Source organism: Neoarius graeffei, chromosome 15, assembly GCF_027579695.1.
Source record: "Neoarius graeffei isolate fNeoGra1 chromosome 15, fNeoGra1.pri, whole genome shotgun sequence".
In the NCBI taxonomy this organism is placed as follows: Eukaryota; Metazoa; Chordata; class Actinopteri; order Siluriformes; family Ariidae; genus Neoarius; species Neoarius graeffei.
Window position 1 is genome coordinate 38,126,459 of NC_083583.1, and position 27,825 is coordinate 38,154,283.

General features: G+C 40.2%; 1 protein-coding gene across 2 annotated transcripts in view; it reads left to right on the forward strand.

The window, feature by feature from the left end:
• The window catches only part of impact (impact RWD domain protein), a 141,579-nt gene extending 115,204 nt beyond the window's left edge, over nucleotides 1–26,375 (forward strand). Inside the window, exon 11 of one of the 2 annotated variants that reach the window (XM_060941273.1) lies at nucleotides 25,386–26,375. In XM_060941273.1, the coding sequence (XP_060797256.1) occupies nucleotides 25,386–25,445 (60 nt within the window). In that variant the 3' untranslated portion in view covers nucleotides 25,446–26,375. The remainder of the gene's footprint in view (nucleotides 1–25,385) is intronic. The other variant, XM_060941272.1, reaches the window with a different exon arrangement.
• Nucleotides 26,376–27,825: the final 1,450 nt, after the last annotated feature.

A 27,825-nucleotide genomic window follows, 5' to 3' on the forward strand; every position in this document is an offset into this window, starting at 1 on the left:
GCATATTTAAGAGCTGATATACGGCTTTATATTAGCTGATCACACAAACTTGAACTCTGTCTGCCATGGTTTAGGGAGTATACAATATTCAAGGTTGAGCAACCTTATAGAGTCATATAAACTATGTTCAATGGAAAGGTGATATATCACTTTATATTAGTGGCCTATACAAATTTGAGCTCTATCTGCCATGGTTTGGGAGTTACAGGCAATTCAAATTGAGCGACCTCGAGTCTGACCTTTCAAGGTCCCCTGAGGTCATGTATGCTATGTTCAGGAAAATGCTGATTTCATATTAACTGCTCATACAAACTTAAGCTTCATCTGCCATCTGCCATAGTTTGGGAGTTAGAGGCCATTTAGAGGTCCATGGTAACCCAAGGTCATGTATAAATTTGAACTGGCCAAGTTGGCCTGGCCAACATCAGTGTCTGACTTGACCAATATCAGTGGCTGGCCTTGCTAATATATTAACTTTATTTTTTTTATTTTTTTTTCAAAATTCTATTTTAACATCTCAACCACTGGTATTGCCTCGTGTGTATGTTTTCATTATTGAGATGTGTGTGGTTGGGATTGTGTGTATGTATGTGTGTGTGTATGTGTGTGTTCATGATTGAGATGTGTGTATGTGTGTGATTGGGATTGTGTGGGTATGTGTGTGTGTGTTTAGGGGGAGGGAGTGTCTTTATAGGTAGGATGAAGGGAGCTCAGGGAGTTAAAATCAATGGTTGTTTCTTATAAATTAATCTCATAACCCAAGCATAATGATATTCACCATTAATTTATCAAATGAAACACTTGCAGTCAAAACTTTGAACCATGTGCGTCAAAACGCTCTGAAAACAAGGTACACTTGGTCGATATATCCTGGTTCATCTGTGAGTTCTTCCAAAGTTCTGTCAGGAACATACCGTAATATCCTGCAATGAATATTATGTAGAAAATACGTCTTTAGAATGGTTATATTGTGTTTTTATCCCTAACTGAGAAAGCTAACAGAATATTCTAATATGTTATCTCACTTTTTAGATAAGTTTTTGTCATAAGTAAAGTCGGATAGTTTATTTTAAACAAACCTCGCTATAATCTTGTTCACTAATGAGCGAGAATTGCCGACATTATCAGCGCAACTCGGAAATTGATCATTTTATATGTAAGGTCCGATGCTATTGGAAGATGTAATTTGTGGTCAACCAATAAGAAGCTTCGAAACTCGGGGGCGTTGGGTATAAATCAAAACATTGAAGATGGACACGAAAGGTACTGTTTATCTTGAGAAATCGCAATTGTTTGGTGGATTTTGCTTAAACTTTAAATGACTTTCGCATAAAATGCGAATACAGATGATTTTCTTTTCGCAAGTTGGAATAAAACTTCGCAATTTGTGGACGTGCGAGCGGCTGGCGTGAGCCCAGGGTTCACATACTTTTGCCACTCACAGATATGTAATATTGGATCATTTTCCTCAATAAATAAACAACCAAGTATAATATTTTATAATATCCTTGTAGCTGGAGGATGTGGAAGGAGAGTTACGTTTAACTCTTTCACTTAAAGGAACAGTCCACCGTACTTCCATAATGAAATATGTTCTTCTCTGAATTAAGACGAGCTGATCCGTACCTCTCCGAGCTTTGTGCGACCTCCCAGTCAGTCAGATGCGCCGTTACTCCTATTAGCAATGTAGCTAGGCTCAGTATGGCCAACGGTATTTTTTGGGGCTGTAGTTAGATGCAACCAAACTCTTCCACGTTTTTCCTGTTTACATAGGTTTATATGACCAGTGACATGAAACAAAGTTCAGTTACACAAATTGAAACGTGGTGATTTTCTATGCTATGGAAAGTCCGCACTATAATGACAGGCGTACTAACACCTTCTGCGCGCTTCGACAGCGCATTGATACCTTCACTCCTCTTCGGGCACGGCCAGGCGGGCGAGTGCCCTGGTCCATCCGCCCTGTCTAAAAAAATGGTACAACTTGAGCCCCATGATAAAACTGGGACTTTGTAATTTTTTCAGCCTAAGGCCCATGGTAAAAATGGGACGTTGTCATTTTTCCGCATGAGGCCCATAGTAAAACCACACTTCCAGGAGGGGCTGCCATCTGCCTCCCAAGCCGGCCGAGAGCGCTCCTCGTCGGGCATGGCCAGGCGGGCGAATGCCCTGGTCCATCCGCCCTGTCTAAGAAAAAATGGTACAACTCCGAGTGAAGGTATCAATGCGCTGTCGAAGCGCGCAGAAGGTGTTCGTATGCCTGTCATTATAGTGTGGACTTTCCATAGCATAGAAAATCGTCACGTTTCAATTTGTGTAACTGAACTTTGTTTCATGTCACTGGTCATATAAACCTATGTAAACAGGAAAAACGTGGAAGAGTTTGGTCGCATCTAACTACAGCCCCCAAAAATACCATTGGCCATGCTGAGCCTAGCTACATTGCTAACAGGAGTAACAGCGCGTCTGACTGACTGGGAGGTCGCACAAAGCTCGGAGAGGTACGGATCAGCTCGTCTCAATTCAGAGAAGAACATATTTCATTATGGAAGTACGGTGGACTGTTCCTTTAAGAAGATCAAATGGTAAAATGAAAAAGAAGACTGTATGAGAGAAACATGAGAGAAGATCAAAGTAGCTTCATTTCCTTTGATCTATTTAATTGAAGTAAATGTAATATTTAATGTAATGTAAATCACTGGCTACAGAAATGAAACTATAAGATGGAACTGCTGCTGGGTTGATGTGGAGTCCTGCTCTGAATTTCATGCACATTTATTGGTGTATGTAAATGATTGTAGTTCACGGGCTGATTACTTTCATTCAGAACATGATGGAGCAATGTCCTGAAAAAATTTTTGCAGAGTGAGGAATGATCACGCCATCCCAGGGTATGATTAATCCTTCTTGAATTATCATCTTCATGTTGGGAACATGAAATTCTTTATTTACAGTTAGAATGAATTTGTGAGTGTAAAAAAAATAATAATTATAGTTGTAGTAATAATAATTATAGTAATTGTTTTTGGAACAAAGCTGAGATGAAAACTTGGAGAGCCACATTAGCGTGGTTTGCTAGAAAGGAAGATCAGGTGATAAATTCACCTTTTTTAACAATCTGGATTCCAGTCATCCAGTGCACACGTGTGTGTGTGAGAGACCGTTAGTCCAGTGTTTCTCAAACTTTTTCAAACCAAGGAACACTTTAACCCCCTAAACCACCTAACCCACTAAATCTCCTCAACAAAAAAACAATGAGCCTACTTCAACAGTATATTATAAATTACACACTAAGGAAATGACAGTTTTACAAATAGTATAGCCCAGCCTTTCTCAACCGGGGTGCCGCAGTACCCTGGGGTGCCGTCTGGCTTTGTTAGGGGTGCCGTCAAAAAATTATATATTCTAACATTGAAATAAATAAAATGAATTAAAATTCCAAAAAACGATAGTTACACTAATGCAGATCATCGCCGCCTCATGCATCATCAAAATTTGTCTCAAGGCCCCCTTTCCCATGTCACAACGTCACTGCTGGGGTCAGCGTATGGTCAACGTGACTGCGTATATTTTATATGGGGGTGCCTTGAGAATTTGCATACTTCTGAAGGGTGCCATGACTGAAAAAAGATTGAGAAACGCTGGTATAGCCAACTCACTCATTGTTGTCCTTCTCTTAATGGGAAGAATGGTGCTGCTTATTCTGATACTTCAGTGAAGCAATGTCTGGCTCCAAACTGGACAGTTTTGATCTCACATTGATCCGGTTGCGTTGCTTTGTTTTCTCAAACAAAGAATCATCATGTTTTACACTTTGTCCTTGCTCATGTCAGATGTTTCTTGTGCTTTTCTTTTGACCGACCCGGTCTTCAGCCACCGATCCATTATCTTTTTGACAGTTTGATGCTAAGTCTAATTTGGTTACTCGTAGTTCTCCGCATTCCACATTCCCTCCACATTCAGAGGTGACGTTGATATGAAAGTGTAGCTATAGATGGGGTCGCAAAACTGTTGTCCGTTGTCCGACGAATTCAAATAATAGGCAACTATTTGAATTTACATAGGACTTTATTCAATATAGAAAACAACTCATCTGTGCTACTCATAACTTTGCTTTTGGAGTTGCATAGGCAATTTGAGAAACACTGAGAAAATGTGATATTTTACGACATCAACTCGCGGACTACCAGGGGTTGCTCGGACCACACTTTGAGAAACAGTGCGTTTGTCAGTCTGTCTGTTCATGTTTAAGTGGTGTGGGTGTGGTAGGGTTCAGAGTTGATTGAATATTACCACACTTCATATTACACATACTGCAGAAGTGTTCAGAATCAGATTATTTTATTGTCCATTAAACTTGCATAAAATGGAAAATTGTCTTTGGCACTGGCATGGAAGACAAAAAGACAAATACATCATACAAAACAATAGACCTTAAGAACAATACAATACAAATACTGTAAAATAAGCAAATGGCATAGTCAGTTCATAGTCAGTCAGAAATGATGGATTCTCTGAGGTGCCTGGCGTAGTACTATTTTCCGAGGGGTGCAGCCAGTCACCGAAGACAATCCATAATTCCCAGTGCCTTTCAGTGTATGGTATAGTTGATTTATATCCCTCATCAAAAAATTCCAAACTAAAAATGTTAAGATTGAATCTCGGCATAAAGTCACTGGAGGCAGCCATGTTTGTTGTTTACATCAGAGCGACCTGCGTATGTGCAATGTACCATGCTATCGCTTTTTTTAACCTATTCTATCTATCTATCTATCTATCTATTTTAAAAACATACTATCGCCTGCCTTGCTAGGCATGATCATGATACGTAGCTCTACACACACAGAAATGCTCGCGGAGCCACCGCTGTGACTCGAGTCAGCCGTATAGCTTGAAATTGTGATGTCAGTTCATGGTACAGTATATCCGGAATATACCATGACTGACTCGCACCATATCCATTTCTTTTTTTATTTTGACATCACAAGATACATTGCTTAAAAAGTGGTGGAACTATTTTATGTCACTTGAGCCATCCTTGGCCAATCCCTGCACGGGAATTTTTTGATGAGGGATATAAAACTATATATTACCTTATTGTAAGGAATACGAAATTCCAGACCATGTGGTTATATAAAAATAATCCATGGCAGGGTGGTGTGATATGGCCCATCACAAAGTGGAGTGGATTATTATTGTATAACAGCACAGTCTGGAGTGTGTTATTCTGCTTATACTACAGTGATGTACCGATAATTGCAATGGTTAATGTATGAGTGAATGACACGTCATGCTTTTTAGTAGTTTATAGATTTGCTTTTATGGACTGTCCATGAGATAAGTTACTTCCTGTTATCGTTAGACGTCTTTAGTGTGCAAGGTGTCATCAAGGTAAACGGTGGCTACTTTGAAGAATCTAAAATATGAAACATATTTTTTAAACACTTTTTTTTGTTCACCGCATAATTCCATATACGTTCCATATGTTATTTCATCGTTTTGATGTCTTCAGTATTGTTCTACGATGTAGAAATTAGTCAAAATACAGAAAAACCTGTGAATGAGTAGGGGTGTCCAGACTTTTGACTGATACTGTATATTCTTATTTATTTATTGTTTGCGGTTGATTTGATTGACCACAAAGACTTTTTTAATGAGAGAGAGAGAGAAATGTATATTAAATTTGTGCCTGTTGTCAGTATTTCTTTTCTATGGATCATTTATCCAAATCTTTAAATTCCCATTTGTTTATTTGTTTGTTTGTTTTTTAATCATTACTATATTTTTCTATAATTTCCTGTCTTTTGAAAGCAGTGTTCTATCTCACTGCCACTCTGGATGTATTTATCGAGCCGTCCCAGAGAGTGTGTATCGCTGATATTAGACCACTGTGATCAGTTCACAGGGTTACGTGTCACAAAGAGACACAGAGAGGCCGACTTCTGGCTGAAATTTGTTTGTTGCTTTCTTTCCTTTCATTACTGTGCAAATAAGGACCTATGAGCCGATGTATGATTGCCATGGTTACAAGGGTGCCAGAGACGTTCTGGGTTTTCACTGAGGTTCCCTGAGATCTGTACCCTAAGCCCTAAGCGCTATTGGTCTCTCTGCTGTGTGTCCACACACAAGTAAAGCCGTGTAGAAACATTCCCATACTAATGAGGGAAAATCACCTCCGTAACAATGGAGTGTTGGACTGACTGTCAAATTGGCATTACCTTTATTTTATTTATTGATTTTACTTTGTCCATAAAGGAGCACAGAACTGAAAGGGGCAAAATGAAATCTGTGTAATTTACATAGTGACCCCCATGGCAGACACTTGACTGGGACTCTGAACTTTTTTCCAACAAATTTATGGTATCAGTAATTTGTGTACTCAAATGAAAATGGATCAGAAAGATTTATTTCCTACGTGATCTTCTGGTGAATGTGATTTCACAGCCATTTAGTCTATCAATAATGAATGAATATACATAAATAACTCCATAAATTAAATTAATCTTAAATAAAATAATAGTTAATAATAAATAATTAACTTGTTAAACAAGTTTGATATTTTGGGAAAACATTAAAAAAATGATTGCAAGAACGGCCGTTCTTAGCTTCCTATAACAGCAAGGCCGATTCTTTTGTTCAGGCTATACACTGAAGACTTTTGGGTTTGAGATCAAAAAATGAATATGGGATGATTGCTCAGAATTTTAGCATTCACTTCATGATATTTACATCTAGATGGTATCAAAAAACTTAGAAAATGGCACCTTTGGTGGTAGACCAATCAACTGTTCAATGAGCAAAAGTATTGGAACAGATTGTCTTACCGTAAATAACACTTTGCATATCCCTTACTTGCAATAATTGCATCAAGCCTCTGAACCACTGACATAACCAAATTGTTGCATTCTTCTTTTGTTATGCTTTTCCTGGCTTGTACTGCACCTTTTTTCAGTTGTTGTTTAAAGGGAGAAAACAATCTCCTCTTCAAGCAGTGAAGTGTTTGCTCAATTGGGTTAAGGTCTGGTGATTGACTTGGTCAGTCTAAAATCTTCCACGGTTTTCCCTAAATGATTTTCCTTTGTTGTGTTGGCAATGTGTTTTCGGTCATTGTCTTGCTGCATGACAAAGTTCCTCTCAATTAGATTGTATGAATTTCTCTGTAAATTGGCAGACAGAATGTTTCTGTAGACTTCTGAATTCATTCTACTGCTGCCATCATGACCATCATCAATAAAGATTAGTGAGCCCATTACAGAAGCAGCCATGCAAGCCCAAGTCATGACACTATTTCTACCATGCTTGACCAATGAGCTCAGATGTTTTGGATCATGAGCATCTTTTTCTTTTTCCACACATTGGTCTTTCGATCACTGTAGTAGAGGTTCATCTTGGTTCCATAACTTTTGTGGTTCATCTCTGTATTTCTTTGCAAATTCTAGCCTTCTGATTCTTACTGTGTCGTCAAAACTCTCAAAACTTAAACTCTCCCAAGCAAAAATGATTCAAAGAGGTTGCAGAAAAGTTTAGACCTTTATTAAATCAAATTAACAAAGGCTGAGTTCGGTCTGCAGAGTGAACTGACTCAAAATCACAAAGTTCTCATTTTGTACAGTTTCAAAATAATACAGTGTTTGCAGATAATCTCATTGGTTAACATGTCACATCATACCACTTCAACATTTTCTATTGGGCAGTACATCTTGCGCTTCTCATATTTTGTATCAACCGAGCCAAATTTTCCAGTATGAACAATCCATTCAGAAAGAATCAAAACATATGATAAGAAGCGATGCATCATGAACAGCACAGCATTCAGAGCATACAATACATGATTCAAAATGACTGGAGCCAAATCAATATAAGATAAAGATTGATACAGGCTGCAGGTGCAAACGAGCACAACAATCGATAGGGTACAATCGTGGCCTTGGCCAGTCTAACATAGGATTAAAAAAAATGATGCACATTGCAGCTGTGGAGCTTGTGTTGTAACAATACCCGATTCAGAATAACTTGATAAAATGCATTACATTAGCATGCAAAACACTCCAGAATGAACTATTGCTTAATTCAGCATGGCCTTGGACCATTCATTACAACATATGATAACGCTGCAGGTGCTTGAATTAGACTAATACACTTTTTGAATAGAACTGGGATTTAGCAGAAAACAACCTTTCAGTATAACAAATCTCAATGTCTTTACTGTATTTTACTGTAATTATGAATGTCACACGGAGCTCTTGATGCACCAGTGTGAGACGTTATAAAATGCACTACACACATACACACTGATACATTTTATGTTGCTATCGCTAATTTCAGCAATCTAACTTTGTGGGTGCACACACAAGTTATTTGTAGTGATAGTTTTCTGTAATAAAAGTACTTCGTAGCTATTGTAAATGACAACATACACACAAATGCATTTAACATCTTTTAATTACTTATTTTAGCGTGGTGAGTCGGAGCCTCGCGTTGTTTGTCTCTCTGTTCCGTCCTGTAGTACTTCCTGGTTGCAAAGGACCCGAACATTGGAGACTGGGCTGGCTTTGTAGTGCCAGTCTCGGTAATTCCTCCAATTACCATCAATTAACAGAAAAATGAATTGTTGTGAATACATAATGTTGTTGTATTGGGAACGGATGTGTTGGATGATAATTATGTAACATTTTGTAGTTTGTGAAACCTGACATTGTATGTAAATGGTGGTAAATGGGGCTTGGTTTATTTTAGGGGGTGGGATTGGGGATTATTTAAGCCCTCTGAAGAGAGGTAATCTGGGTGTTTTTGTTATAATCAGTCTGCAATGACTTATTTGTTTATCCTCGTGAAGGGTTTCACGGGAAGATGTGTTTATCCTCATGAATGGTTTCATGGGAAGATTTGTTTATCCTCATGAATGGTTTGATGGGAAGATTTGTTTATCCTCATGAATGGTTTCATGGGAAGATTTGTTTATCCTCATGGGAAGATTTGTTTATCCTCATGAATGGTTTCATGGGAAGATTTGTTTATCCTCATGGGAAGATTTGTTTATCCTCATGAATGGTTTCATGGGAAGATTTGTTTATCCTCATGGGAAGATTTGTTTATCCTCATGAATGGTTTCATGGGAAGAATTGTTTATCCTCATGGGAAGATTTGTTTATCCTCATGAATGGTTTCATGGGACGATTTGTTTATCCTTGTGACTGGTCATCACGGGAAAAATTGGTTTATCCTCGTGGAGAATACCACGGGAAGAATTAGTGCGTGCACGTCTGTATGAGTTAACACAGAATAATTAATCTCGAGACTGTCCTTTCGTGTCACCAATAGGAGGGGAAATTGTGTTAAGGTACCCAGACCCCAAGGAAAACCCACGGGATTGGATGAATCGCTGTGGTTTAGCATTCTACACAAATTCTAAACAATTTGGCTGGAGTTTCTCTAAGCTCCAGTGAGGTGGGACGAGGGCTGATAGGGCATGCCCGCCCTCTGAGCACCAATACATGTCAAGAAGAGCAAGGATTAACTCAAGCATACATCTCTTAATATTGTTAATATTCTACTCCATTCTATTTTACTATTTCAGCTAGAAGGCTAGAATTCTTCTGTGACCTTGGGTCTCACTGTGTACTGTACTGTTGTGATGACACATTGCTCGAGACATAATATTGATATCTTTTTGAACATTCTATCAGGAACACCTTGCCCTTTGCTATCTCTGACCTAAGGAATGGCCTTTGATATCTGTCTGTACATTGTTATCATATCATAAGAGCATCTTATTATTGTATACCATCGCCAAGGTTTCACTCACACACATACATCTGAACATTCATTAGAACAGTGATATAATTAAGACGTGACCTGCTCAAGGTCTGACTACAGGCTCAGTTTTGATTTATCCTCATGCAGGCATTTGCAACGATTAATATCCCTTGAGATCACACCTCAGCCTGGTAGGTGGCGGTAATACACATCGATTGTTAACCGCCAATAAATCGACAGAAGAAAAAGTAATCTGGGTGGGTTTTTTTTCTGGTATTCAGTCTGATGTGTAGCCCTGGTCTGTGCTGTGTAAGCTCTTCAGACTGGAATTATTTTTCTGCTTTTCTTGTAAATGCATTTTTTTCTTTGTGTTTATTTTGTAAAATTTATAGGCCCATTTTGTTTAAAAGTTTGAACACTATTTTTTCCATTCTTCTTATTTTTTTTTTTTGTTGTTGTTCATTTTGGGGATAAATGGACTGAAAATAAACACCTTTTTTTTGCACTGAAGTTGCACTCCTTGGCTGTGTCATCATTTTGTCATAGAACCCATGTGACATATGGTGTCAGAAGTGGGATGGCCAGCCGAAGAAAACCAGTTCGGATGACCCAAAGGAAAGGCAACACCTATAAACCATTTACCAGAGCAGCCGCCGCCAGGCAACTGAAGGAGGATGACTGGGAAACAGCTCAGTCGGGAACAGAGCAAGAGCAAGCACAAGCAGTTGTCCAGGATTACAAGGGGAAGGGAGCCAGACCCAAGACCAGAGGTGGTGTTCCAGTATTGCCATCTGTTGCGGCCACATCGCTAACAGACCTGGTTCAAGATTTCCTCACAGCCCAACGAATGAGAGATGATGCGCGTCAGGAGGCGCAGATTAGGCATGACGAGGCCATGCGGGAGGAGCTGCGAGATTTCTTCACAGCAATGTGGCCTCGGCAAGAACCGCATCTCTCATACCAACCGGCATTTTCCAGCTTGCTTGGAGAGGAAAGCGTAAGACTCGACCTGCCACCAGCAATGCCGTTCCAGCCGGGAGGACACCAGCAGCCAGAGCCAGACTACAGCAGTCAGTCCCATGAAGTAAGCCCAGCACATTCACCAGCTCTCCCAGCCCGTCCAGCATTCAATGCAGCAGTCCAGCCAGCGTACCGGCCGACAGCCCCAGTGTCCAATGCAGTACCTACAGCGGCCCTTCCAGCTGTCCCAGTGCTAGCTGCGCCAGCGCCAGCCACTCCAGCGCCAGCTGCCCCAATATACCCGCCAGTGCCAGCCGCCCCAGCACACCCGCCAGCAAACCCGGTGTATCCACAGGTGCCAATGTACCCAGGACAACCCAGAGAACCAAAGCTACATCCTTATCAGCAAGGAGAAGATATGGAAAATTTCCTGCTGTGGTTTGAACGCCTGGCACGTACATGGCAATGACCAGAAAGTGAATGGGCAGTCAGATTGATTCCATTGCTGACTGGCAAGGCCCTAGAAGCATACTCGGCTATGGACGAGGACCGTGCAGATGACTTCCAGGAGTTAAAGGAGGCCCTGCTTCTGAAATTTGACATCACCAAAGAGATGTACCGACAGCGATTTCGGAGGAGCACTGTTCCAGTTGGAGAAACACCTATGGAGACCTATCACCGGTTGAAGCATATGTTCCGTCGGTGGGTGCAACCAGAATGTCACACCAAGGAGGAGATTGGTGAGAAGGTGATTATGGAGCAGCTGCTGAATGTTCTGTCCCCAGATGTACGGACATGGGTCCGAGAACATGAGCCAGAAGATGGAATGACTGCAGCCAAGTTCGCATTGCAGTATATTAATGCACACAAGGTGGCACCCAACCGCCCAGCGGTTACTTACAAACCATCGCAGAGCTTCAAGCAGGGTGCAGGTAACTCTGGGGGTGGGAATCCTGCTCATACAGTTGGGGGTAGTAATATTGCTCAGGCAGTTGGGAATAATGGGAGGCTGGTGTTGATTTGTTTTTTCTGTCAACAGCGAGGCCATAAGGCATCTGTTTGTCCTTTAAGGAAACCAAAATTATCTGGGTTTTGCTATGTGCCACGGGAGGGGGATGCCAGGGCTGAAATTAATGAAATGCAACCAGTAAGCCAGAAAGTAAAAGTTAATGGGGTTACATTTGGTGCTATGGTGGATACTGGTAGTGCTGTTTCTTTAATTAAAATGTGTCATGTGCCATTTAATTGCATTAACTATCAGAATCAGGTGATTGTGTACATGGAGATAAAAAGCAACATCCACTGACAGAACTTACAGTTGAAATTGATGGAGCAAAATACCTATTGAATATGGTGTTGGTTGAAAACTTACCTTTTGATGTCATACTGGGGAGGGATGTTCCAGTGTGGGGTGACTTGTTAGGGTTGGCTAATGAAGTGTCTCATGCCAATGTTATGAATGATGCAACTGTGTCATGCCCTGTGGTTACCTGTTCTCAGAAGGCTGTGGAGCCATTACCAAATCTGTCAGATGACTTGATTCAAGGTGGGGAAAAAGGTCCCCGGAAGTCCCGTCGCCAGCGGCGCTTAGAGAAATATAGTCATGAGGAGTCATTTCAGAAAGTTAATACTGAGGGGTTGACTGTTGAGTGGGAAGTGCCACATGACATTATTAAATTACAACAACAACATGCCACACTAAGTACCTTGTTTGAAAAAGCTGAATCTAACACCATGGAGAAGTATGCTCCAGACAGATACATGGTAGAAAATGGCATTCTTTATAACCAATCAGATTTGGGGGTGAAACGTCTAGTGGTCCCAGTCAGCTGTAGGCCCCTTGTTCTCCATCTAGCACACACTGTTCCATGGGCGAGGCATTTGGGGCAACAGAAAACATATTTGAGGTTAGGCGGTAGATTCTTTTGGCCAACAATGTACACTGACACAACACTACTGCAAAACATGTTCTGTCTGTCAAAAAACATCTGATGTCCGCAGGTCTGAGAGACCTCCGTTGTGTCTACTGCCTGTCATCTCCTCTCCTTTTCGTAGAATTGCAATGGATATTGTGGGGCTGTTGGAGAAAAGTAGCTCTGGGTACAGGTATATCCTCGTGGTATGTGATTATGCAACCCGTTTCCCAGAGGCGTTCCCACTGCAAAGCATAACCACCCCAAAGGTGATCAGTGCTCTTGTTCAGTTGTTTTCCAGAGTTGGCATTCCGGATGAGATCATCACGGACCAAGGCACCAACTTCACGTCTCGCCTGATGATGCAACTGTACAGCCAGCTAGGTATCAAGGCCCTGAAGACTACACCATATCATCCCCAAACGGACGGGCTCGTCGAGCGGTTCAATCAAACATTGAAGTCGATGCTCCGCAGGTTTGTGGACGATACTGGCCGTGATTGGGATAAGTGGCTGCCTTTCCTGTTGTTTGCTTATAGGGAAGTCCCTCAAGCTTCAACCGGCTTTTCGCCGTTCGAGCTCTTGTATGGGCGGCCAGTGAGGGGGCCACTAGACCTCCTGAAGAGCTCGTGGGAAGGCACTACCACCATGGAGTCCAATAGCCAAGGCATGGTCCAATACGTTCTTCAGATGCGGAGCCGGCTGGAGAAATACCACCAGGAAGCCCAGGTGAATCTTCAGGTAGTACAAGAAGCTCAGAAGAGATGGTATGACCAACATGCACGAGTAAGGGAGTTTCAAGCAGGACAAAAGGTGCTCCTGTTGTTGCCCTGTTCTTCCAGCAAGCTGTTGGCCAAGTGGCAAGGGCCATACACCATCCACAGGAAGATAAGCCCAACAACATATGAGGTCCACCATCCAGAGAAGGGTAAGCCAGTTCAAACTTATCATGTGAATCTCCTCAGGGCCTGGCATGAGAAAGCAGACCACCAGACGGTGCTGTTTGTGCAGTACCTGGAGGAGGAGGCAGAGCCAGAGGAACTGTTGAAGGCATGGAGTGGGGAAACAGAGGTGACACTCCCACACCTGGAGGGTGAGAAGCAAATGGATCTGTTTGATGTATTCAGCCATTACCCTGCACTTTTCCAGCAGAAGCCAGGAAAGACCACACTCCTGGAACATACCATTCGCCTCAAACCAGACCAGTTCCCTATCAGACAGGCACCGTACCATATCCCTGAGAGGCTGGTTGAGGCTCTCGAAAAGGAGGTCCATGCCATGTTGGAACTAGGCGTGATAGAACCATCAGCCAGTGAATGGAGCAGCCCCATCGTGATTGTGCCAAAGAAGGATGGCTCCACCCGGGTGTGCCTTGACTTTAGAAGGTTGAATGCCATCTCCCACTCCGACGTGTATCCAATGCCACGCATAGATGAGCTTCTGGAGAAGGTAGGCCATGCCAATTTCATTACAACGTTAGATCTATGTAAAGGATATTGGCAGGTCCCCCTAGAGGAAAAGTCTAAAGCCTATACAGCTTTCCGCACCCTGATGGGCCTATTCCAGTTTCGTATGATGCCCTTTGGCCTTGATGGTGCACCTGCCAGTTTCCAATGGTTGATGGACCGAATACTCCAGGATTGCTCTGATTGTAGTGCTGCTTATTTAGATGATGTAGTTATTTTCAGCAACACCTGGCAACAACATTTGGAGCACCTGCATCGCATCCTGGGAAAAATCCAGCAAGCAGGCCTGACGGTGAATGTGCAAAAGTGTGAGTGGGCAAAAGCAGAGACAAGGTATCTGGGATATCAGCTGGGAAAAGGAACCATAAGGCCGCAGGTGGACAAGGTGCAAGCAATCCGGGATAGTCCACATCCAACTAGGGCTGCACGATTATGGAAAAAATGATAATCACGATTATCTTGATCAAAATTGTAATCACGATTATTAATCACGATTATTCTTGATGTTAGGGAAATCACTTAAATTTTATTTCACTATATTCAAACAAACAATATGAACAGCTTTCAGTGCAGAATGAAATTTAAAAGAGAAATTCTGATTTCCAAATGACAAATAAATGAAATTTATCCAAGAAATTACCAAAGGATGAAGGAACTGAAAACTCAATTGCAACAATTGCATAGCATTACCGTATTGGCCCGAATATAAGACGACCCTGAATGTAAGACGACCCCCCCCTTTTCCAAGTTCATCTTTGGGGAAAAAGTTTTTTGAAGACCAAATGTTCATTCATATAAAGCGTATTTATTTCAAAATTCTGTTTAAAATTAGAGGCTTTTGTTTTTCACATTTAAATAGAGGTCATTTCAGTCTCATTTCCGTGAACACTTTTCATAGAAGTAAAAAAAGAGGCTAAACTGCAGGCTACTAGACAAGCCAAATTAAAACATTTAAATTGCATTAATTCAACAAATTTGTCAGGTTTAGATTGAAAGTTTATAAACTTCAGAATGTCAATGCATTAACTTCCCATAGCCTACAGGTATATGGAATAAATTTGCAGAACAGTGCAAATGCTTTAAACAATGCATTAAACAATACATTAAGGTTTACAATAATAAACAACTGAAACAATGGAAAGGGTAGTTTGCTAAATTACAGCTACTCAGCACAGAGATCCTCAGCCTCACTTTGCTCACTCTCACTGTCCTCACTTTCACTTTCGTTTTTGGCGGCATTTTGTCTAGTCCGCGAATTTAAGACGACCCCCCTTTTTAAGAGCTATTTTTTACAACAAAAACACCGTCTTATATTCGAGCCAATACGGTATATTGAGGCCTGCAAGTTTTTAGCTAGAAAGACCAGCCTATCAACATGCTCTGGCTTTAAACATGAGCGAAGGCAGGTCACAACATTGCCTCCAGTGCTAAATAGTCTGTTGTTCTGACATAGTTAGCTTTTCTCTCTCACCTCAATCTGTTACCTACTCTCACGCTATCACCCCTTGAAGAAAATACCGCTGCACTGAAGCTCTGCGCACTTGGCTTGCTTGCTTATTTAGGCGGAGTAATGAAACCTTACATGCGTCGGTTCACCCCCTAATGGTTTGGCGGAGTACTGGTCAAAAAGTGCTTGATCAGATATGCAGCAGAGCTCGCATTTTAAATGGAAATAAATCGCGATTTTCATTTAATTTAATCGTGGCAGCCAAAATCGCGATTTTCGATTAAATTCGATTAATTGTGCAGCCCTACGTCCAACCACCAAGACACAGGTAAAATCTTTCCTGGGCATGATTGGCTGGTACAGAAGATTCATCCCTCATTGTGCCACCATTGCTGCTCCCTTAACAGACCTGACTAAGAAATCTCAGTAATCCAGTGAAATGGAGTGATGAATGTGAAGCTGCCTTTAATACTTTGAAGAGTTGTTTGTGTGCCTCCCCTGTACTCCAGACACCAGATTTCAAAAAGCAGTTCCTTGTAGAGGTGGATGCTTCCGGATGTGGCCTGGGAGCGGTCCTCGCGCACGAAGATTGAGGGGAAGAAAGGCCTGTCTTATACCTAAGTAGGAAACTGCTGCCACGGGAAACAAGGTATTCAGCTGTGGAAAAGGAATGCCTTGCAATCAAGTGGGCTTTTGATAGTCTGAGGTATTACCTGTTGGGCCGGGATTTTGATCTTTATACAGACCACCGAGCACTTACATGGATGAACACCATGAAGAATAAGAACGCGCGGGTGACAAGATGGTACTTGGAGTTGCAGCCTTTCCAGTTCTGTGTCCATCATAAGCGAGGCCAGCAGAATGTTGTTGCTGACTACCTATCCAGGCTGCCAAGTATTGCCACCCTAGGAGAGGAAGGTGGTAATGTCACACGGAGCTCTTGATGCACCAGTGTGAGACGTTATAAAATGCACTACACACATACACACTGATACATTTTATGTTGCTATCGCTAATTTCAGCCATCTAACTTTGTGGATGCACACACAAGTTATTTGTAGTGATAGTTTTCTGTAATAAAAGTACTTCGTAGCTATTGTAAATGACAACATACACACAAATGCATTTAACATCTTTTAATTACTTATTTTAGCGTGGTGAGTCGGAGCCTCGCGTTGTTTGTCTCTCTGTTCCGTCCTGTAGTACTTCCTGGTTGCAAAGGACCCGAACATTGGAGACTGGGCTGGCTTTGTAGTGCCAGTCTCGGTAATTCCTCCAATTACCATCAATTAACAGAAAAATGAATTGTTGTGAATACATAATGTTGTATTGGGAACGGATGTGTTGGATGATAATTATGTAACATTTTGTAGTTTGTGAAACCTGACATTGTATGTAAATGGTGGTAAATGGGGCTTGGTTTATTTTAGGGGGTGGGATTGGGGACTATTTAAGCCCTCTGAAGAGAGGTAATCTGGGTGTTTTTTTTTTTTTTCTGGTATTCAGTCTGGTGTGTAGCCCTGGTCTGTGCTGTGTAAGCTCTTCAGACTGGAATTATTTTTCTGCTTTTCTTGTAAATACATTTTTTTTCTTTGTTTATTTTGTGAAATTTATAGGCCCATTTTGTTTAAAAGTTTGAACACTATTTTTTCTATTCTTCTTATTTTTTTTTGTTGTTGTTGTTCACTTTGGGGGAAAAACGGACTGAAAATAAACACCTTTTTTTTGCACCGAAGTTGCACTCCTTGGCTGTGTCATCATTTTGTCATAGAACCCATGTGACAATGATCAATTTTAAATCAGTGTATTATTCCTTTTAATTGAATCAACTTCATTTACTCCTTACTGAAAATCAACATGACTGGCTTTGAATCAAAATACAGTGGTGCTTGAAAGTTTGTGAACCCTTTAGAATTTTCTATATTTCTGCATAAATATGACCTAAAACATCAGATTTTCACACAAGTCCTAAAAGTAGATAAAGACAACCCAGTTAAACAAATGAGACAAATATTATACTTGGTCATTTATTTATTGAGGAAAATGATCCAATATTACATATCTGTGAGTGGAAAAAGTATGTGAACCTCTAGCAGTTAATTTGAAGGTGAAATTAGAGTTGGGTGTTTTCATTCAATAGGATGACAATCAGGTGTGAGTGGGCACCCTGTTTTATTTAAAGAACAGGGATCTATCAAAGTCTGATTTTCACAACACATGTTTGTAGAAGTGTATCATGGCACGAACAAAGGAGATTTCTGAGGACCTCAGAAAAAGCGTTGTTGATGCTCATCAGACTGGAAAAGGTTACAAAACCATCTCTAAAGAGTTTGGACTCCACCAATCCACAGTCAGACAGATTGTGTACAAATGGAGGAAATTCAAACCCATTGTTACCTTCTTCAGGAGTGGTCGACCAACAAAGATCACTCCAAGAGCAAGGCGTGTAATAGTTGATGAGGTCACAAAGCACCCCAGGGTAACTTCTAAGGTGGGGTTTACATTAGACCGTATCAGCGGATCATCAGATTAACGTTTTTAAAACGATTAACATGCACACAGCAACACCAATACACGATTCGCCTGCACACAGCAACGCCAATACACGGATACGCTCGGCTCCGCAGGCATCCTGCGCTCCAAATCACTCCGCCTTGAACAGCGAGTGCCCTCTGGAGGGTGCGCACTTCGGCCCTGCGCAGCTCACAGAGCGCGCGAGTGAAGTGCACGAGCAGTAATTCGGGACTGAGCCGCTGTGTGTGTGCTCTCAGTGCATATCGGGTATGCGCGTCACTTACCACTTGCAAGTGGAAGGATGGCAAGCCTAAAGACAATCATAACTACACAATGGGCAGTATTTGCATGAGTATTTGCAGTATTTTCATACTTTTATACTCTTTAATGAAAGGTGATACAAGGCGGAAGTCCGCGCCGTTTTTCAGCAGTCGCGTCACATGACCAACGCCAGCGAATCAGGAAGGTGGATGTCACAGTGATGTTGTCCAATGATGACGCCAGCTAGAGCTCAGCACAGCGTATCCGCGTATTCTCAATGTTTACACAGCACCGGATCAGACACGATCTGGATTGAATACGTGGACGCTGGCGGATTCCCGTTTCCAGGCGTTTTAATGTAAACGGACAGTGCATCCGCGAAGAAAACGAGACAGATATGGTCTAATGTAAACTTGGCCTAAGCAACTGGAGGCCTCTCTCACATTGGCTAATGTTAATGTTCATGAGTCCACCATCAGGAGAACACTGAACAACAATGGTGTGCATGGCAGGGTTGCAAGGAAAAAGCCACTGCTCTCCAAAAAGAACATTGCTGCTCGTCTGCAGTTTGCTAAAGATCACGTGGACAAGCCAGAAGGCTATTGGAAAAATGTTTTGTGGACGGATGAGACCAAATAGAACTTTTTGGTTTAAATGAGAAACATTACATTTAGAGAAAGAAAAACACTGCATTCCAGCATAAGAACCTTATCCCATCTGTGAAACATGGTGCTGGTAGTATCATGGTTTGGGCCTGTTTGGGCCAGGACGGCTTGCCATCATTGATGGAACAATTAATTCTGAATTATACCAGCGAATTCTAAAGGAAAATGTCAGGACATCTGTCCATGAACTGAATCTCAAGAGAAGGTGGGTCATGCAGCAAGACAACGACCCGAAGCACACAAGTCGTTCTACCAAAGAATGGTTAAAGAAGAATAAAGTTAATGTTTTGGAATGGCCAAGTCAAAGTCCTGACCTTAATCCAATCGAAATGTTGTGGAAGGACCTGAAGCGAGCAGTTCATGTGAGGAAACCCACCAACATCCCAGAGTTGAAGCTGTTCTGTATGGAGGAATGGGCTAAAATTCCTCCAAGCCGGTGTGCAGGACTGATCAACAGTTACTGGAAACGTTTAGTTGCAGTTATTGCTGCACAAGAGGGTCACACCAGATACTGAAAGCAAAGGTTCACATACTTTTACCACTCACAGATATGTAATATTGGATCATTATCCTCAATAAATAAATGACCAAGTATAATATTTTTGTCTCATTTATTTAACTGGGTTCTCTTTATTTTTAGGACTTGTGTGAAAATCTGATGATGTTTTAGGTCATATTTATGCAGAAATATAGAAAATTCTAAAGGGCTCACAAACTTTCAAGCACCACTGTACAATCATCATAAACTAAATTATTGCTTGTATGATGACATCACGGCATGTGTGTGTGTTTACATTTAGGATATAAAATCACCACAACTGCTGATGAGTGGTTTGCATCTTTTGGTATAGTCTCTATATTTCTGCTCTTGACATCTTCAAATGGTGGATTGTGATTCCTTCCTCCTGCCCTGTGGAGGTTGTTAGTGATACCACTAACTTATTTTTGAGGTTTTCTTCACAGTTTTTATCATGTTTCTGTCATTAGCTGCTGCTGTTTCCCTTGCCCTCCCTGTTGATTGTATGGTTGTTAGTACACCAGTGGTTTCATTCTTTTTCTGGGCATTCCAAATTGTTGTATTGATGCTAATGCTTGTGCAATGGCTCTGACGTTTCTCCTATCGACAGCTCTGTGGTCTTCATGATTGTTTATCCATTTTAACAACAAATGCTATACAGGCTAAACCCAAGGCTCAAACCAAAAGTAGACATTCAGAGCTAATAACTGTTTAAACAACAAGGAACACTTGTCATTTACATGTTCCAGTATATATATATTTTTAATTTCAAACCAAAATGTCTTCAGTGTATAGCAAAAACAAAAGAATAGGCCTTGATATTCCAGTACTTTCAGAAGGGACTGTATATAGACAAATATACAGATAATCATGGGTGCAGATCCCGCGGGGCATGGGGGGGACATGACCCCCCCCCCCCCCCCCCCCCCCCCAATTTCTGAAAAACATGAATTGTCCCCCCCATAAAAATCCCCTAAATTATTCAAAATTGTAGAAACAAATGTATTTTCAGACAAATGATTCCCTGTGCAGTACTTTTTGAATGATGTGGCGAGCCTCTACAAAGTTGTGTTTTATGTTTGCATGGTATGAGTTGTATACGGGCAAAAAAAAAAAATCACTTTTGTGTCCCCCCCCCAATCCTGACATCAGATCTGCACCCCTGCAGATAATAATCTCAGCACTTTTGTACATTTTGAAAGCTGATTTTGAACACTGTCCAGGTGACAGACCTCTGCTCCCCTCTGAACATTATTATTTGGGGTTTGCTTCAAGGAAAGTCGGGTATAACATGATTAACTGACACTTAGCACATTCAGACATGGAGATGAAAAGTGATATTGTGATTCCAAGTCATCTACTTCAACCATTGTTGCTACATAACCTTTTACCTGAAGAGATCCCAGATGAAGTGCAGCTGATCCCCAAATCCCACTTTCTCACGAAAATAAACATGAAAGCTCTCTATTGTCTGTAAGCTATTTAGTACTCCAAAAAAATGAGAACGTTGTGGAGACATGGCCAGCAAGGATTGCCAGTTGTGCAAAAAGAACTGAAAATACAGTGAAAAGAAACATAGCAATTTTTATCCTGTGCATTTGCAGTGATCATGTAGGGTTTATTTTTGCTGTTCCTGACAGCTCTTTGAGTATGACATGGCAAATTCAGGTCTAATAATAAAAATAAATTATTATTATTATTATTATTATTATTATTATTATTATTATCAATGTTGTCATTGCATCTGAATTATGGTGGCAGGATTATTAATATACTGGATGATGATTATGATGACTGACGATGACTGTTAATGACTGATGAGGATGATGAAGATCATGATGACAGCAGTCTGCCAGCATGCATGTTTTGGTCCATATATATGCAGGAAGTGTTCTTCCTATGAAATGCACAGATGCTGAATATCATTACTGGCCTGCTGTGCAAATTAAATGAGTGACTCATTTTCCCCAAACATGACAGAAGTCTGCTTAACAAACAAGTCAGACCTTCTTTGAAAATTGGCTGTTGATGAAATTCACTGGGACTTCATTAGTCTCAAAAGAAGAAATGTTTTAAAAGGCCAGCTTGGGAAAAGAATTTGGTGACTGTTATGCTGCTGTTAGCCATCTTTGCCCTTTGGGGCACAGTATTTTCTTGTGACAATCCAAATTGGTGCTACGGCATTCTCAGTAGCTAGGAGATGGTTTTAAGTTTTTTGCTTGAAACTGCAGTGATTTCAAGATCTTTTCAAGATTATTTCCATCGCTGTTGATTTTCATGGATATTTTCCAAGCTGTATACAGGGTGTCCCCCAAAAAATGTACTCCTTAAATTACAATAAATGCATTGTTTTTGACTTAGAAACAATATTAATGGTTAAATAAATAAATGGATAAATAAATGGTTAAATAAATGCATAAATGGATAAATGCATGTTCACAAATGTTCAAACTGACGACCACCGCGTTCCAAACACAGCCAATATCGTAGATCAATGGATTCAATGTGAGTACTTTTTTTTTGGGGGGGGACACCCTGTATTTTGAACTTCTAAAATACTAATTCATTATACCATATTGTCATTACATTGTGTATGATATCAAATATAAATTCCACTACTACAAATATGTAGATAATGTTGTCTTTACTCTTTGAACAGCCCAAAACTATCCATCCATCCATTATCTGTAGCCACTTATTCTGTTCTACAGGGTCACAGGCAAGCTGGAGCCTATCCTAGCTGACTATGGGCAAGAGGTCAGGTTATCGCAGTGCTGACACAGAGACAAACAAACATTCACACCTACGGTCAATTTAGAGCCACCAATTAGCCTAACCTGCATGTCTTTGGACTGTGGGGGAAACTGGAGCACCCGGAGGAAACCCACGCAGACACGGAGAGAACATGCAAACTCAGCACAGAAAGGCCCTCACCGGCCGCTGTGCTCGAACCCAGGATCTTCTTGCTGTGAGGCAGCAGTGCTAACCACTACACCACCGCCCAGCCCAAAACTAGAAAGGAGCAAAGCAGTCCCATTGCCAGAGTGACTCCAGCAACAGCAGTGCTGCAACCCATTTTGTAAAAAAAATAGTAACTATACATGATGTGAGACCTCCTCCCTAATTACTGTCAGAGTTCTTCCAGATTTCACTTTAACTCCTGGGTATGCGTACATTTTGTAGATGTGCAGTTACTGAATGTAGCCTGTCTTGCTAGCTGCTGTTGCTATATGCAGTATGCCATATACTCTTCACTATACACAGCCTTCCTCTACCTGTGAAAAGGGACCAACACTGACATACTCATAGCATTCAGTACCTAGCTAGTTAACTAATGTTCAGAAACCCCTACTACTTAATGTTCTTAATGCTAGCTATTTTTTTTACCATATCCTACAATATTCCTACACATATAGCTAGCTAACTATCATAGCTAACATTGGCGGCAAACTTTTTGCTGCCAGTCTTGGCCAGGACTCCCTGGGAGAAGAGTTATTGTAACTCAATGGGACTTTTCCTGGTTAAATAAAGGTTAAATAAAATAAATTGCTGACTAACATTATAATGTTAGCTTCCATTCTCCATACTCGAAAATAGTTGTTAGATAAGCTTGCATGTTCATGATGATAAGCGACTTGTTAACATATCAAAGTCCATTAGCTATTGTATCTAATAACATGCTATCTTCTTTAACTACTATATTCATACAAATATAGCTAGTTAACTATCCTAGCATACCTTTGCTGACCAACAAGGTAATGTTAGTTTCCCTTCTCCCTGCCAGTGCTAAATACATAGCTAGTAGCTAGTAACACTTGAAATCTATAAGAAGATACAAAATAACACTAATTATTGAATTGAATTGAATGCCTTTATTGTCATTGTACAGCTGTACAATGAAATTTCAGTGCAACAACTCAGTGGTAAATCCAATATAAAAATAAAAGTATAATATCAAATAAATATAAAAAATATATTTCAAAACTAAAATTAAAAATGTAAAATAAAAAATTTAATAATAATAAATTATGTATAAAAAAAGCATGTTTTAAATTTTAAAAAGGCTAATATAAAATAAGTCTAATATAAATATAAAACAGCACACATCACATGCAGCAGACATCGACATAAAACAAGATGTTAATAAATAGATGGACAAGTGTATTGCACAGTCCAGAAAATATTGCACAGAATATTGCACATACTTCAACTAAGAGTTGAGTTGTTTTATGGCACTTGGATAAAAACTGTTCATGAGTCTGGAGGTGCGAGCCTGTATAGACCTATAGCGCCTTCCAGAAGGCAGCAGAATAAACAGGCTGTTTCCTGGGTGAGAACAGTCCTTGATGTTTTCTGCACGGCGCAAGCATCTGGTGTTATACTGTATATGTCCGTCAGTGAGGGCAGCTGTGTCCGTATAATGTCCTGTGCCAACTTCCTGACTGTCTCCAGAGCCTTTTTGTCAGCCATGGTGCAGCTCTTAAACCACACCAAGATGTCGTGGGTGATGATGCTTTCCATAGAACATTTGTAAAAGGACAACAGCAGTTTCTGGGACAGGTTGACTTTCCTCAGTGACCTCAAAAAATACAATCTCTGCGGTGCTTTTTTCACAAGAGCAGTGGTGTTAATAGTCCATGTGAGGTCCTGAGAGATATGTGTTCCCAAGAATCTGAAGTCGCTGACCCTCCCCACAATGTCCCCTTTGATGTAAAGGGGGCAGGTTCCTCCCTCTTCCTCCGAAAATCTATCACCTACTCCTTTGTAATCGAGGAGTTGAGTACCAGGTTGTTGTCAGAACACCAAGCAGTGAGTTTCTGGACTTCATCCGTGTAGGCAGTCTCGTCATTATTATGTATCAGTCCTACCACATTAGTGTCGTCCGCAAATTTAATAATGATGTTGCTGTCGTGGACAGGTGTACAGTCATGGATGTATAGGGTGTATAGCAAAGGACTCAGTACACAGCCCTGGGGGGCACCAGTGCTGAGGGCCAGGACTGAGGAGTGGTGGTGGAACCCCAGCCTAACTGACTGTGGACGGTCTAATTATATTTCAGTTAGTAAGAAAAATGAAAACTCTTAAAGGCAAAAGAAACATGTTTTGCCCCTTGTAATTGGATGAAGGTTGATCATGTTTATGATCATGTTTAAACCCCAAAATATTATTACAAAAATAATATTACTATTATTGATTTTAATTACATTACAATGTTGAACAATATCTGCACTATTTCCACTGCTGGCAAAGCTGTTATAGCTGAAGTGAATTGCAATTTTAGTCAAAGAAAAGAAACAAAAGTTGCTGTTAATACAATACAGAATGTATTGTATTAAACTTAACGTTTTGACACCATGCAAAAGATTTTTGTTCTGTGGGTTACAAGTTTAGGAACATGCCTGAATTTTTGTAAAAAGGAAAAAAAAAAAAACACTCTAGTGTACCTGATCTTTATGTTCAAAAAGTGAATCTATGTTGGTATAATAAAGGGGTCTGAGGATTTTGAAAGTGGTCCCTGGCTATGAACACTTTGAGATCCCCAGCCTACCCATGATTGCTGGCGATGTATATTTTGTAAGCTGAAATAAAATGGCTGCTGCAGGCGTTTGTCCATGTAGCTTGCAAACAGAGATGATTGCTGTTAGTCTGAAAGAGGGAAATGTGAGGGAAGGTGGTTAAAAACTTTCTGTAGTTCCAGTGTATGAAAGATCAGTACTGAAAGAAAGAGATATGGTTTTATTACTGTCTGTCATATCAAATGTTCCTGTAAAGTTGCTTTGTTATTCAGGCTTTATGTTTGAAGTGAGTGGATTTCAGTTCTAATTTCAGCTCATACACCTTGTATTCTCCTGCCTTTTCTCTTTCTCTTACCTTTCTTCTTTCTCAGGATGAATCATCAAAACCAGGGGGGAAAAGCAAGAAGCCCAAAAGCAAGAAGATGAAGTAAAGTCGTGTGTGTGTGTGTGTGTGTGTGTGTGTACCTCAGTGTTTGTATAGTATCTCAGGGATGTGTACACCAGGTAGGTGTAAGTGGATAAGGAAGTAATCGCTTAACACTGCAGAAGAAAGGAAGCAATGATTGATGTATGATAACAAAGACATTGACAGTTTTGAACATAATAAATTTGTCATACCTAAAATATTGTATGTAAAAAGTGAATTTACATAATATTTTTAATTAAATTGGCCAAGGACGTTCCTGCAAGCTTCATAAGTCTATGATTTGGGATTTGCATACTGTTTGTAAATCAAGGCATAATTGTCTGTGTGTCTTAGTGTGAAGCATTCTCTCTCTCTCTCTCTCTCTCTCTCTCTCTCGTGTGTGTGTTAATCAGAATTGAAAAGCTTGTTTTGACCCATGAACCCACATGCTTCTGTTAGTAATAACAGAAAAAGATATTAAACTGAGAAAAAAACAAGAATTGGCAGTATCAAATTGCCTATTAAAAAAAACATAAAAAGATACCAGAGTGCAATCTCTGAGATTTAAAACATGCAGGAACGAATATTCATGTGATCACAGTCCACCACATGCATTTGGATGAGGTAAATAAGGGGGAAAAAACTTGAGGGTATGCTGTTATAGGTAAATAATCAATGACAAGGTGGTGTGAGGTGCAAAGTATCTGTTACTACCCTAATGATTATTTTTCATTCAGTAACAACAAATCCTGAAGGGTTTTGCTCTTCTTATACCACATCAATTTGCCAGTGATTGTTATATTTATTATATGGGTTTTTTTAATCAATTTATAATTGATAAAAAGCATATAAAAAGCACATTTATACATTTAACCCTTTGGTGACTGACCCCTTGAAAATGGTTCCTCCAGGAACCATGATGTTTCAGTTGTCAAGACAACGGAAAAACTAAAATACAAATACAAGAGCATTTTGTTTTGTGCACAAGAGCATTGTGACGTATCTTTCTGTTTTTGTATTTTAGTTTTTCCGTTGTCTTGACAACTGAAACGTCATCGTTCCTGGAGGAACCATTTTCAAGGGGTCAGTCACCAAAGGGTTAATGTTAAGAAATGTCCATGGTACGGTGGTGCAGTGGTTATCACTGTTGCCTCACAGCAAGAAGGTTCTGGGTTCGAGCCTCATGGCCAATGGGGGCCTTTCTGTGTGGAGTTTGCATGTTCTCCCCGTGTCTGCGTGGGTTTTTAAAGCAAAGGGTCGTCTCACACCAAATATTGACTTTGTTTCATTTATTAAGGCTTGTTTTGCTTGGTATCACTTTTCAGTCTGACACCAGATTCACAACTCGTGAAAAACAAATTAACAAAAGCAAATAAGTGCCTATATGTAATAAGATCGCTTGGGAAAGAAGGGTACAATCAAGCAGAAATCGATTATTTATTTAATACCATCGTACTATCTAATATTTCATATGGGCTCGCAGTGTATGGTGCCGCTGAAGCTGAACTAACAACGGTTCAGTGTTTTTTAGATAGATGTAAGAAGTGTAGATATTTTTCAAACCATATTAATATTCATACTTGCTTAGAAAAACAAGATAAAAAAAAATATGCTAAAGTTTCAAATTTAGAAGGTAATTCGTTATATAAAATGATGCCAAAGGTTAAAAACTCTAGATACCATCTTAGGAAAAAGTCAGCTTTAAAACTTAAAATTAACACTCAGCGTTTTATGAGTTCTTTTGTAAACCACCTAATTTTTAAATACAATTTAGCTTAATTAGAAGTATTTTATACTTTTAAAAATTATCATTAGATTTATTTAGTAACTTTATATATTTTTTCTTATTTCTATTAACTTTGTGCTTTTTTATTCTTATATATTGTAACATAGTATATTTTTCCTTATGCAATAAAGACCTATTATTATTATTATTATTATTATTATTACTGCTGTTTATAGTATTTTTTATGTTGAAACATTTCATTTCTTTAAGCCATTTTTGGTCTACAGTATTTCTTTACATGTGCCTAAGACTTTTGGACAGTACTGTATAAGAATTAGTGCATTAGTGTAAAACTGCTGCTGTTATTAAAAAATTAGTCAACACCTTCTGGCCAATGCAACAACAAGAATGCAACAACACTGTGGTATTTCTCATATTTGATCTTGTTGGCGGCACGATGGTGTAGTGGTTAGCGCTGTCGCCTCACAGCAAGAAGGTCCGGGTTCGAGCCCCGTGGCCGGCGAGGGCCTTTCTGTGTGGAGTTTGCATGTTCTCCCCGTGTCCACGTGGGTTTCCTCCGGGTGCTCCGGTTTCCCCCAAAGACATGCAGGTTAGGTTAACTGGTGACTCTAAATTGACTGTAGGTGTGAATGTGAGTGTGAATGGTTGTCTGTGTCTA